This window comes from Somniosus microcephalus, chromosome 9 (assembly GCF_052327205.1).
Source record: "Somniosus microcephalus isolate GS21.2 chromosome 9, FLI_Smic_1.0, whole genome shotgun sequence".
NCBI lineage: Eukaryota > Metazoa > Chordata > Chondrichthyes > Squaliformes > Somniosidae > Somniosus > Somniosus microcephalus.
In genome coordinates, this window is record NC_140995.1 from 214,829,534 (window position 1) to 214,842,114 (window position 12,581).

The window sequence follows — 12,581 nt, forward strand, 5'->3', positions numbered from 1 at the left end:
TTTTTAGTTTTAAAAAGGAACAGAGCAAAGTATCCAGTCTTTTTCATCTATGTCAGGGCTTTTGCAAACAGCAATTCTTTAACTTTCTTTTTCCCCCCCCACTTTTTAGGCAGACATTAGCTGGTCAGTGAATGGTGTACCGAAAGGGATTATTAAACAGAGCCTAGGTTTGATCCCTATTATGGTCAAATCAAAACTGTGCAACCTGTACCGCCTCTCTCCTCAAGATCTCATTAAACACCATGAAGAAGCAGAGGTAATGAATTAATACCTTTAGCCTGACTTCCTCCTCTCCTAGTGCGATCTCAGGGGGGTGGCGGCAGCACATTAGGGGAAGGAAGAGAGGAAAGCTTCTATGCAGTCATTCATTTCTGCTGAGAACATGTTTCTTGTAACTTTAATTGCCTTGGTCGCAGTGTACATTGTAAACACGGTGGGAAACTGATTGTTTTTAGCTATGTTATGAGCAATTTTGGTTATAAATTTATTATAAAGAGCGAACTCAGGAAATTGTCCCAGTATGTTTATGATGTCGCTAAAACATAGTGACCAGCGAAAGTCACCCCCCCCCCCCCCAACCCACCCACCCAGATCTGTTCTGTTCTATCCCTGAAGATCCTTTAAAAAACCCACACAAATGCTGCTGGAGAATCTGGTTTAATTTGCTGTTTGTGCGGAATAGACGTACTGGAAGTGGACTTTCTTAGTTGACGTTACGTTAGCACATCTTGTGGGCTTTCAGCATGAGACGGGTGATACAAGACCTCCGTGAATAAGGTTGTGCTTTGAAATATAAGATTTAAAGAGCGAGGTGACCTGTGGGTAATTACCATTGACGGTACTTGCCAAGGAATTATTGCTTTGAGATCAAAATTAAGATCAGTTTGTCAAACTGTGATTTTAGAGAAGGGACAACAGAAACTGATGCATATCTGTTTTTCAACAGGAGATGGGAGGATACTTCATAATAAACGGTATAGAAAAGATCATCCGGATGCTGATCATGCCACGACGAAATTTTCCCGTTGCTATGGTGAGACCCAAGTGGAAGAGCAGAGGCCCTGGCTATACCCAGTATGGTAATTGCAAATTAAAAAAAATAAATTCCGAGCTTGTTTTAATCATGATTGTGATTTTGGGGAACGTGGATTAATAGGACATTAGATCTTGTGTTATTTGCACCAGTGCCAGTAATGGTTGGTTTGGGGAACGTGGATTAATAGGACATTAGATCTTGTGTTATTTGCACCAGTGCCAGTAATGGTTGGTTTGGGGAACGTGGATTAATAGGACATTAGATCTTGTGTTATTTGCACCAGTAATGGTTGGTTTGGGGAATGTGGATTAATAGGACATTAGATTTTGTGTTATTTGCACCAGTGCTAGTAATGGTTGGCTTGTGGAAGGTTTCTCTCTGAATCCTCTGCTTGTTTAATTCCCAAAGCCAGATCACTTCAAGTCCACATGAGTTCCTATTGGTAGAAATCTTTCCCCCCTCTTATTCACCCCCAATTTTCCTCCCTCTGCCTGAAGTGATGACTCCTTCCTAGTTCCATGCGCACAAAGCACCTTTGCCCAACTGGCCCTCATTCATACGTGAGCCATAACAGGAGGTGTTCCATAGCATCATAGACATTTACGGCACAGAAGGAGGCCATTCGGCCTATCGTATCTGTGCCGACCGTAAAAGAGCTGTTCAGCCTAATCCAGCTCTTGGTCCGTAGCCCTGTAGATAACGGCACGTCAAGTGCATATCCAAGTACTTTTTAAATGCGATGCGGGTTTCTGCCTCTACCACCCTTTCAGTGAGTTCCAGGCGCCCACCACTCTCTGAGCGAAGAAAGTTCTCCTCAACTCCCCTTTAATCCTTCTAGCAATTATTTTAAATCTATGGCGACCTAGTTATTGACCTCTCTGCTATGGGAAATAGGTCCTTCCTAGCCACTCTATCTAGGCCCCTCATAATTTTATACACCTCCGTCAAGTCTCCCTTCAGCCTCCTCTGTTCCAAAGGGTGTTCCCAGACTGTCGAACTCATCACAGCCGAACCTGAACCTGTCTTCATCTGACGTCCATCTACATGTACTTCCAGGACGGGTCACTGGATAGCAAGCAGGAGTGAGAACCAGACTTGATGTGGCTTATTTTGTTGTTGCTATTTCCCCTCTCTAATCCTAAACCACTGTAGCCAATTGTAGCACAGACCAGCGATCGAATGTGGGATTTTTTTGGTTTGTATGGTTGTGCTGTTTATCAGATAAAATTGATGAGCCATTTGGAGGCACCAGTAGCTAAGTTTTAAACTGTACTACTCTAAGGTCACCATGCACCCTCTGTCCCGTTCACCTTGTACTCGCTGACCTACATTGGTCCCGGTTCGGCAAACCCTCAATTAAAAAAATTCTCATCCTTGTTTTCAAAACCTTCCATGGCCTCGCCCCTCCCTATCTCTGTTACCTCCTCCAGCCCTACAACCCTCCGAGATATCTGCGCCCCTCCAATTCTGGCTAGGCCCTAAGCTCTGGAATTCCCTCCCTAATCCTCTCCGCCTTTCTACCTCTCTCCTTCTTCAAGACGCTCCTTAAAACCTACCTCCACCTGTCCTAATATCATATGTGGCTCGGTGTCAAATTTTGTCTGGTAACGCTCCTGTGAAGCGACTTGGGATGTTTTACTACGTTAAAGGCACTATATAAATGCAAGTTGTTGCTGTTACTGTCATGTCCACATTCTCTTTCTTGAAAACTACTGTTACAAATGTGTCTCTTGTGGTCCTGGTGGGATACACAACAGTTATCCTACCTTCACATTAAACTCACCAAATCACATGTGACCTCACTGGAGTTCAGCAATTCTGTATTATGGGGTACTCGGCAACCTGCCATGACTTCAGAGTTGGAGGAACGCAGAGATCTTTGGTGGTTGTAGGACTGGAGGAGGTTACAGAGATAAGGAGGGATTTGAACACGAGGATGATCATTTAAAAATCAAAGCATTAGTAGACTGGGACCCAATGTAGATCTGCGAGCACAGGGGTGATGGGTACGAGTTAGGTTATGGGCAGCAAGATTCTGAATAAGCTCAAGTTTGTGGAGAATGGAAGTTGTGAGGCTGACAGAGAGAGCATCGGAATAGTAGAATCTGGAGGTAACAAAGCATGGATGAGGATTTCAGCAGCAGATAAGCTGAGGCAGGGCCGGAGACAGGCGATGTTACGAAGGTGGAAGTGGGCAGTCTGTGATGGAGAGGATATGGGGTCGGAAGCTCCGCTCAGTCAAGTCGGATGCTAAGGTCTCGAACAGTTTGGTTCAGCCTGAGACGTTGGCCGAGGTGGAATTGAGGAGTGGAGAGAAAGTGGAAACGGTAGCAAAGTAACGGAGTTTCTGGCGGGGATTATGGACAATGGCTTTGGTCTTCCCAGTGTGTTTAATTGGAGGAAATTGCGGCTCATCCAAGACTGGCTGTCGGTCAAACAGTCTGACCATACAGAGGCAGCGGAGGGGTCAAGTGAGGTGGTGGGTTGGAACTGGGTGTCGTCACAGTACATGTGGAACCTGATGCCATGTTTTCGGATGATGTCGCTGAGAGGTTGCATGTAGATGAAAATTAGGAGAGGGCCAAGGGTAGGTTGCGGGGGTGGGGAGAGAAGCCATTGTAGGAGTCTCTATGACTACAACTGGATAGGCAAGAGTGAAACCAGGCGGTGGAGGGGGATGGTGTGGTCAACTGTGTCAAAGATTGCAGAGATGTCAAGAGGATGAGGAGGGATAGTTTACCATGGTCACAGTTACGTAGGATGTCATTTGTGACTTTGATTAGGACCATTTCAGTACTGTGGCAGAGGCGTAAACCTGATTGGAGAAATTCAAACATGGAGTTGCAGGAAAGATGGGCACGGATTTGGGAGGCAACAACACATTCAGGGATTTTGGAGAGGAAAGGGCGGTTGGAGATGAGGTGGTAGTTTGCAGGTTAAGCGTGGTTTTTTTGAGGCGGGCATGATGGTCGAAGATTTGAAAGGGAGTGGGTCAGTCACAGTACCTAAAGAGAAGGAACCATTTACAATATCAGCTAGCATGGAGGTCAGGAAGGGAAGTTGGGTGGTCAGCAATTTAGTGCAAATAGAGTCAAGAGAGCATGCGGTGGGTTGCATGGGCAAGATGAGCTCGGAGGGGGCATGAGGAGAGATAGGAGAGAAACTAGAGAAAGATGTAAGTTCAGGGTTAGAGCAGAGGGCATCCTTGGGGAAGTTTGGCTTGGTGGACAAGGGATGCAGCAGAGGCAGCTGAACGGATTGGTCTCAGTCTGCTGGAGGAGAGGGCAGGGGCGAGGGGTTTAAGGAGACGATTGGTAGTGGAGAAGAGAAGCTGGGGTTATCTTTCGATTCCAGGATGATCCTAGAGTTGTGAACTGTTTTGCAGAAGAGAGCAGGACCACATAGTGCTTGATGTAGTCCAGCCAGATCTGGCGATGAAGGGCTAAACCATTTGAGCGCCATATATGTTCAGGTCTGCGCTCCTTGGACTTGAGGGAGCCGTACCAGAGGGAATGACCATGAGGCGATAGAGGTAAGTGTAAGGGTTGGGGCTTCTTTAAACTGGTTTAAAGTAATTTTCCTGGTCTTGCAGCCTTTGCCTGCACTCAGACCAATTTTAAAACAGCGGTTTCGAATCGCTACCCCACCTTCCAGTTCTGACTGCAGGGCTTATAATTATTGATATTAAAACAGACACGTAGTTTGGATGAGAGAAAAAAATCAAGTTTTATTACCTAAATAAACTACAATCAAAAGAATAAACTATACCACACGAACACAGTAATTACAGTAAAACTATATAACGGGGTTGCAGACGGCAAAAACGAGGGATACAATGGCTACAATGTTATTTAAACAATCTTAGCAATTCCCTTAAATCACCATCCCCCAAACTCCTTAACTAGGTTGCTTTGTTGAGGAGTCAGAACACTCTGCTCACCTGTGATCCAGCGAAGTAAGAGAGTGAGATAGCTTCTCAGCCGCTATCTTTATACCTGGTGAGGCCCCTGCCGTTCTGCCTTGCAAGGGCTGTGTGCAAAATTCCCCACCCAAAGGGTCCAATACACAAGAGAAAGCTGTGATTGGCTAACTCAAAGTGGTTAGACTGGGTTAATGTGTCTTCCGGAGCTCCCTGGGCTGAAACAAAGAGAATGCAACAGCCCTATTGTCCAGTGCTGGGTGATTTAAAACCCATTCAATTGTTAAACGTTTCCCATTCAAGGTACAAAAGTCTCTTCTGCAGTTTAGATGTATCCACTCGATATACAAACAAATGCTAATAGCATTCAGTTGCTTTGTAAACAAAGCATTGTCCTTTGTCTTCATCGAACCTTACTTCCAGACACAGAAAGCTGCATTCCAAACCTCTTTTGCCATTCGGCCATGTGGTGCGACTGCCATTTTTATCCCTGGAAATTTAAAAGCACAACGCCCAGGGATTCTTTAATCAAAAAAATGAATCTTCAGAACTGTAAATTATTGCGAATTCTTACAGTAGGGTTTTACTGGAGACAAGGGCATCGAAGGTGAGGGTGTGATTGAGCACATTGGTAGCTGCAGCAATATCATGGTGAGCGGAGGGCCAAAGGCTAGACATTTGGGAGTTTGAAAGTGTGTTGTAAGTGACTTTGGAAAGAGTTTTTTTTCCAGGGGCGGATACCGAAGGAAGTGGGGTTGGAAGGGGGGGGTGTGAGTGGTAAGGGATACAAGGAAGTGATCAGAGACGGCCTTGTCTGTGATTGAAACGATGGGGCTGAAGAGGCCACATGAGATGGCAAGGTCGAGGAAATGGCCGTGGCTATGGGTAGGAGAGTTTATATGGAAGGAAAGGTTGACAGGAGAGCATTGAACTCTGAGGAGAGAGGAGAAGGTGAGTTGAGATGGAGTTTGAAATCAGCGAGGGTGAGATGTCGCACGGTGCAGAGGCTGAGGGCAGTGGGATTCGTGTATGAAGAGCTCGCACGGGTGTGGTTGGGCTGAGTGGCAGCCCCCTGTGCTGTAATTACTATGTACTGATTTGCAGTCCCTATTTTGATCTTTGCTGAGTGCACATGCAGTTGGATTGGTGTCCGATCGAGGCGGTTCCTATTAATACGGAGAGTGTTGTCTCTGCACCAAGAGTTCCCACTTCTGCAGAGTCATAACTAAAGGATTCTAAAGTTGCTCGCTGTTGCTGCATCAGTATTGATTTTAATGTAACTATAGATAGTCACTGCCCAGCACGTCAGCAAGTTTAAACCTCTTGATCCTAGAATCATAGAATGGTTACAGCACAGAAGGAGGCCATTCGGCCCGCCGAGCCCGTGCCAGCTCTCTGCAAGAACACTTCAGCTAGTCCCACTCCCCCGCCCTTTCTCCGTAGCCTTGTAAATGTTTTTCCTGCAGGTGCTTATCCAATTCCCTTTTGAAAGCCACGATTGAGTCTGCCTCCATCAACCTTGCAAGCAGTACATTCCAGATCCTAACCACTCGCTGCGTAAAAAAGTTTTTCCTCATGTCGCCTTTGGACCTTCTGCCAATCACCTTAAATCTGTCTCCTCTGGTTCTCGATCCTTCTGTCGGTGGGAATAGTTTCTCTCTCTCTACTCCGTCTGGGCCCCTCATGGTTTTGCACACCTCTATCATATCGCCTCTCAACCTTCTCTGCTCTAAGGAAAACAATCCCAGCTTCTCTAGTCTATCCACATAACTGAAGTCCCTCATCCCTGAAATCATTTTCGTAAATCTTTTCTGCACCCTCTCTGAGGCCTTCACATCCTTCCTAAAGTGCGGTGCCCAGAATTGGACACAATACTCCAGTTGAGGCCGAACCAGTGATTTATAAAGGTTCATCATAACTTCCTTGCTTTTGTACTCATTGGCCCAGAAATTCGGGTCAGAGGCTTCCCGCGGGTGCAAACCTCTGACCTGCACTTACCTAACGCGCTGGCCGTTGTGCTGTGGGCCCGCGTGGGATTCTGATCCTGGCCTCCTCCAGCTGCCGGCGCGCGGTGCTTGCGTATCCCGGGGCGCAGTTAGTTCGAAGCGTCCCCTGGGATCACGTGGGCCATGGAGAGCCAATCATAATAGGGAATCTCCATTCATAAATTTGACAGGAAGACGTGTCAAATCTATGAATACAGTTCGGCCCCAAAACATAACTAAAACTTCAAATACATTTAAAAAAAAATCACATTTTTAAAATAACTATAAATTACATAAAATAACTTTTTTAAACAATTTAAATTTTTGAAAAAATTAATTTAATGGGGCTAAAAATAAACTTACCTTTCTTTAAAGTATTTAAAAATAATAAAACTGGAAAAAATGTTTTAATTTTACTTAATTCACCACTTACCTTGTTAAAAGCAGGCCTTGCGACTGCATTTTAAACGCACAGCTGCTAGGGAATTACCCTCCCGGGGAAACCTGTAAAAAAAAAATAATAAAATCGGACGTTCCAGGCGTACGCGCTGCCTCTCCGGTGCACGGGTTTGACCTTCGAACCCCTTCCTTTAAGGGAACGGAAGTTCCGGTTTCCAGCGCATGCGCAGTGCATGCACGAAACCGGCACTTTTGTTGGCCCTACGCGTGAGTACACAGCGCGTACTCACTCGTGGGGACCCGAATTTCTGGCCCTATGCCTCTATGAAGCCCAGGATCCCGTATGCTTTTTTAACTGCTTTCTCAACCTGCCCTGCCACCTTCAACGACTTGTGCACATATACCCCCAGGTTTCTCTGTTCATGCACCTCCTTTAGGATTGTACCCTTTAGTTTATATTTCCTCTCCTCATTCTTTCTACCAAAATGTATCACTTTGCACTTTTCTGCATTAAATTTCATCTGCCACGTGTCCACCCACTCCACCAGCCTGTCTATTCCCCACTACTGAGGTTGAACTGACTGGCTTATAGTTGCTGGGTTTATCCTTACACTCTTCTTCTTGAAGTCTATCACTAGCCTCTTCACAGTTCACTATACTTCCAAGTTTTGTGTCATCTGCAAATTTTGAAATTGTACCCTGTACACCCAAGTCCAAGTCATTAATATATATCAAGAAAAGCAGTCCTAGTACCGACCCCGGGGAGCACCACTACATCTTCCTCCTGTCCGAAAAACAACCGTTCACCACTACTCTGTTTCCTGTCACTTAGCCAATTTCATATTCATGCTGTCACTGTCCCTTTTATTCCATGGGCTCCAACTTTTCTAGCAAGCCTATTATGTGGCACTTTCTCAAATGCCTTTTGGAAGTCCATATACACCACGTCAACCGCATTGCCCTCATCAACCCTCCCTGTTGCATCAAGAACCTCAACAATTTAGTTAAACACGATTTGCCTTTAACAAATCTGTGCTGGCTTTCCTTGATTGATCCACACTTGTCCAAGTGACTGTTAACTTTGTCCCTGATTACTGTTTCTAAAAGCTTCCCCACTACTGAGGTTAAACTGACTGGCCTGTAGTTGCTGGGTTTATCCTTGCACCTTTTTTTGAGCCAGGGTGTAACATTTGTAGTTCTCCAGTCCTCTGGCATCACCCCCCATATCTAAGGAGGATTGGAAGATTTTCGTCACCCAGGGAGCTCTGACTTTAGTTAGAATCATAGAATGGTTACAGCACAGAAGGAGCCCGTTGAGCCCTACCTTTCCCCCTCGTTGGAATGTACCTCGACTGTACCCGAACCATCTCCTCTTTAGAGGCAGCCCATTGTTTGATTACAGTTACGCCTGCCAATCTTTGATTCCAATTTACCCGGGCCAGATCCGTTCTCAACCCACTGAAATTCGCCTTCCTCCAATTAAGTATTTTTACTTTAGATTGCTCCCTGTCCTTTTCCATAGCTAGTCTAAACCTTATCATACTATGATCACTGTTCCCTAAATGTCCCCCTACTGAAACTTGCTCTACTTGACCCACCGCATTACCCAGAACCAGATCTAGCAATGCCTCCTTCCTCGTTGGGCCGGAAACGTACTGATCAAGAAAGTTCTCCTGAACACACTTCAGAAGTTCTTCCCCATCTCTGCCCTTTACACGATTACTATCCCAGTCTATATTAGGATAATTGAAGTCCCCTATTATTAGTACTCTATAACTCTTGCACCTCTCTGTAATTTCCCTGCAAATTTGCTCCTCTATATCCTTCCACTAGTTGGCGGCCTATAGAATACACCCAGTAGTGTAATGGCACCTCTATTGTTTCTTAACTCTAACCAAATAGATTCTGTCCTTGACCCCTCCAGGACATCCTCTCTCTCCAGCACTGTAACATGCTCCTTAACCAATACTGCCACCCTGCCTCCTTTCTTTCCTTCCCTATCTTTCCTGAACACCTTACGTCCAGGGATATTTAAAACCCAATTCTCCACCTTTTTGAGCCAGGTCTCCGTTATCGCCACGACATCATATTCCCATGTGTCTATTTGCGCCTGCAGCTCACCAGCCTTATTGACCACGCTTCGTGCGTTTACACACATGCATTGTAAACCTGCTTAGACCTTCTTGTATTCTGTCTTAATCTGACCCCACCTAACACCTCACTATTTCTTACTCTAGTGTTATCTGTCTCTTTCCATCCTTTGTGCACTTTGTTTCTCCTTTCTAATACTACATCCTGGTGCCCATCCCCCTGCCAAATTAGTTTAAACCCAACCCTCCCCTCCCTCCTTCCTATACCCGCAACAATTTTCTAATAAAGGGAATAGTACGGTTCCCTCAATTACTCGCTGAGCTTATCCAGTCAGTCACTGTTCAAAACATGCCAGGAAAATCTCACTATTCATCTCCGTGCTGAGTTAGCTGCGACAGTGGTAGGGAATGCTGCATTAATTAATTAATTATTTTAAAAATTAATTCTCGGGATGTGTTCGTCGCTGGCAAGACTGGCATTTGTTGCCCATCCCTAGTTGCCCTGAGAGTTTAGCACAAACTTCTGACCTCTCCCTGGCTACTATCTCCGGCTGATCCAGACTGTTCGCAACCTCAGTGTCCTCTTCAATCCCGAACTGAGCTTCTGACCCCTCTGTGACAAAGGCCTCCAAAACATTGTCCTCCTCTGCCCCCACCTCAGCCCATCTGCCACTCGAATATTCATTTTTGCCTCAATGTAGTGTAATGGCACCTCTATTATTTCTTAACTCTAACAAATAGATTCTGTCCTTGACCCCTCCAGGACATCCTCTCTAACAGTGCTGGAGAGAGAGGATGTCCTGGAGGGGTCAAGGACTTAACTATTCCCATGTTGTCCTGGCCGGCGTCCCATCTGCTACCCTTTGTAAACACCAGCTTATCTAAAGCTCTGCTGCCCATAATCCTATCTTCACTCCTCGCCCTACATTTGTTCCTGGTCCCTCAACACTACAATTTTAAAATTCTCGTCCTTGTGTTTAAATCCTTCTTGCATCTCGTTCTCCCTTTCTCTGTAACCTTCTCTAGCGTTAGAAGCCCCTCCCGCCCCCACCACCACCCAAAAATCTCAGTTCCTCTGACTTTGGCATCTTGTGCATCCCCCCTCCCTTCGGCAGCCATGCGATCAGCTGTCTAGGCCCCATGCTCAGGAATCCCTTCCTTAAAGTCCTCAGCTCTTTGTCTTCCTTCAACATTTTCCTTAATAACCACGGCCGGAATTTTGATTTGATTTTTTTGACAGCGGGTCGGGACCCCTGCCCAAAGGCCTTTCTCAATGGCGCGTGTGTGATCTCCGATCTGACTTAACCCGCAGAGGTGGGCGACCCAAGTAAACCAATTATTGGGTTGTTGACAGACCCTTATTAATAATAATTGTAACGTAAACTGCTCGGGGACCACGTCTGTGAACCTGAGGTGGGAGTTAAATGGCCATTACTTCAGCTGATTACTTGACAGCTTGAAATGGTCTATAAAAGCTCCCACCTCACAGCTGTTCACTTTCCAAGTACAGAAGCTGTTGCTTACTGCATTTGGAAGACAGATTGAGTTTTATGCAGGCTGCAAGTGTTTGGAGCAAACTCTCCATCCAGTGTCACCTCCTTGGAACAACCTCTCTCACCACTGTCATCTCAACTTCACCTGCCATCTGTTCCACCAGCATGGGTACCGTTTATACTGTTTTACCTTGGTCCTCAGAATCCCACCATGATCAGCCCCAACACCAGGCACACCACCAGCACCAACAACAACAACACCAACCTCCTCCGCAATCACCTGATGCTGCACAGGACAGAGAGCATTAGTACTCTCCCACATTGCTGCCAGGGATGGCCTCACCATGGCCAGATTTACTTCACTTGACGCTGTACACCCCGGCTGTCACATGATGAGCCAGGTTGGCTCCACCCCACACCAGCACAATAAAGCATCCTTATAATGTCCAAGCCATTCCTTTCACACTCACCACCATTGCGGGGGGTACCATTATGTCCCACCATTCACTGTAACTCACTAAACCACTTTCAAAGGTGCACACAAATCTGTGCAAGAATGGAAAGTGTTGAAAATAAAGGTTTCAATGTTTGACAGCACATTAGCAGAAACTTTACATTAACATTGGCTAAAACACCCAAGTGCCTACCCTTGTGTGTTGTTAGTTGGTATGATTGGACTAGGATGAGGGTGGGTATGAGGGGTGGCTAGTGAGATGGGGAAGTGATAATGTAGATAGAGAGGGATGGGTGGAGGTGCAAGGTAAGTTGGTGTGAGTAAGGATGTGCAGGAGTAGGGTCGGGAAGGCAGAGTGATGGGGATGTGATGAGAGGCACAGCAGGATGAAGGTGAGTGCGGCTTTGTACTAATGTTTCGTGATCTAATGAGATCATTGAAAGGTTTGTGCCACTGCAGCCAGGGACTCCTGACGACATCCCTGCTTGTGACCTCCTCTGCAACGTGCAACCAGGCTGTGTTGGCCTCCTGGGGAGGTCTCTTCTGCCCATGGGAAGGGAATAGGACCTCCTTGTGTGCTGTGACTCCCTACATAAGCATATGGAGGGAGTCATGGGAGAACCAGGGTGCAGCCCTGCACCTCTGTTCAGTGCTTGTCAGTGTTTGCAGCACTTCAATGCTGTAGAACACTGACAGCACAAACGTCAAAAGAAAGTTGACCACGGTCCCTATAAGGAAACCAGCTGATGACGCGTCATGAATGACGTCACCAGACCTACTTCCTCTAATTGGCCGGGGAAACGTGCTGGGCGGGCTTAACAGGCCCTATTAACGTAAATTCATTTTAGACAGCGGGATGGAGCCAGCAGCGTCCCTGCAACCCGACACCGCCCGCACTGGACCCGCCGAGGTGAGCAAAATCCCGGCCCACCTCTTTGACCAAGCTTTTGTCACCCCTCCTAATATCTACTTCTTTAGCTGATCATCCATTTTGTTCTGTGAAGTGCTTTTGGACATTTTTCTACATTAAAGGCGCTTATATTAAAGCAAGTTATTGTTGCTGCTCTTGTCCTTCTCTGTGGTAGAGCTCATGGGGCTAGGAACTGCTGCTGAAGTAAGGTGTTTGCGTGGCAATGGACCTCTGAACAACGTGTGGGTCATGTTGAGTGAGGACAGAATGTGGCTTGGCTGTGAAGTCACACTTT

At 46.2% G+C, this 12,581-nt stretch overlaps 1 protein-coding gene across 2 annotated transcripts in view; it reads left to right on the forward strand.

Moving 5' to 3' along the window:
• The window catches only part of polr1b (RNA polymerase I subunit B), a 53,327-nt gene that overhangs the window by 4,939 nt on the left and 35,807 nt on the right, over positions 1-12,581 (forward strand). For both annotated transcript variants that reach the window (XM_085997884.1, XM_085997885.1), the window contains exons 3-4: positions 110-256; positions 947-1,079. In XM_085997884.1, the coding sequence (XP_085854010.1) occupies positions 110-256; positions 947-1,079 (280 nt within the window). The remainder of the gene's footprint in view (positions 1-109; positions 257-946; positions 1,080-12,581) is intronic.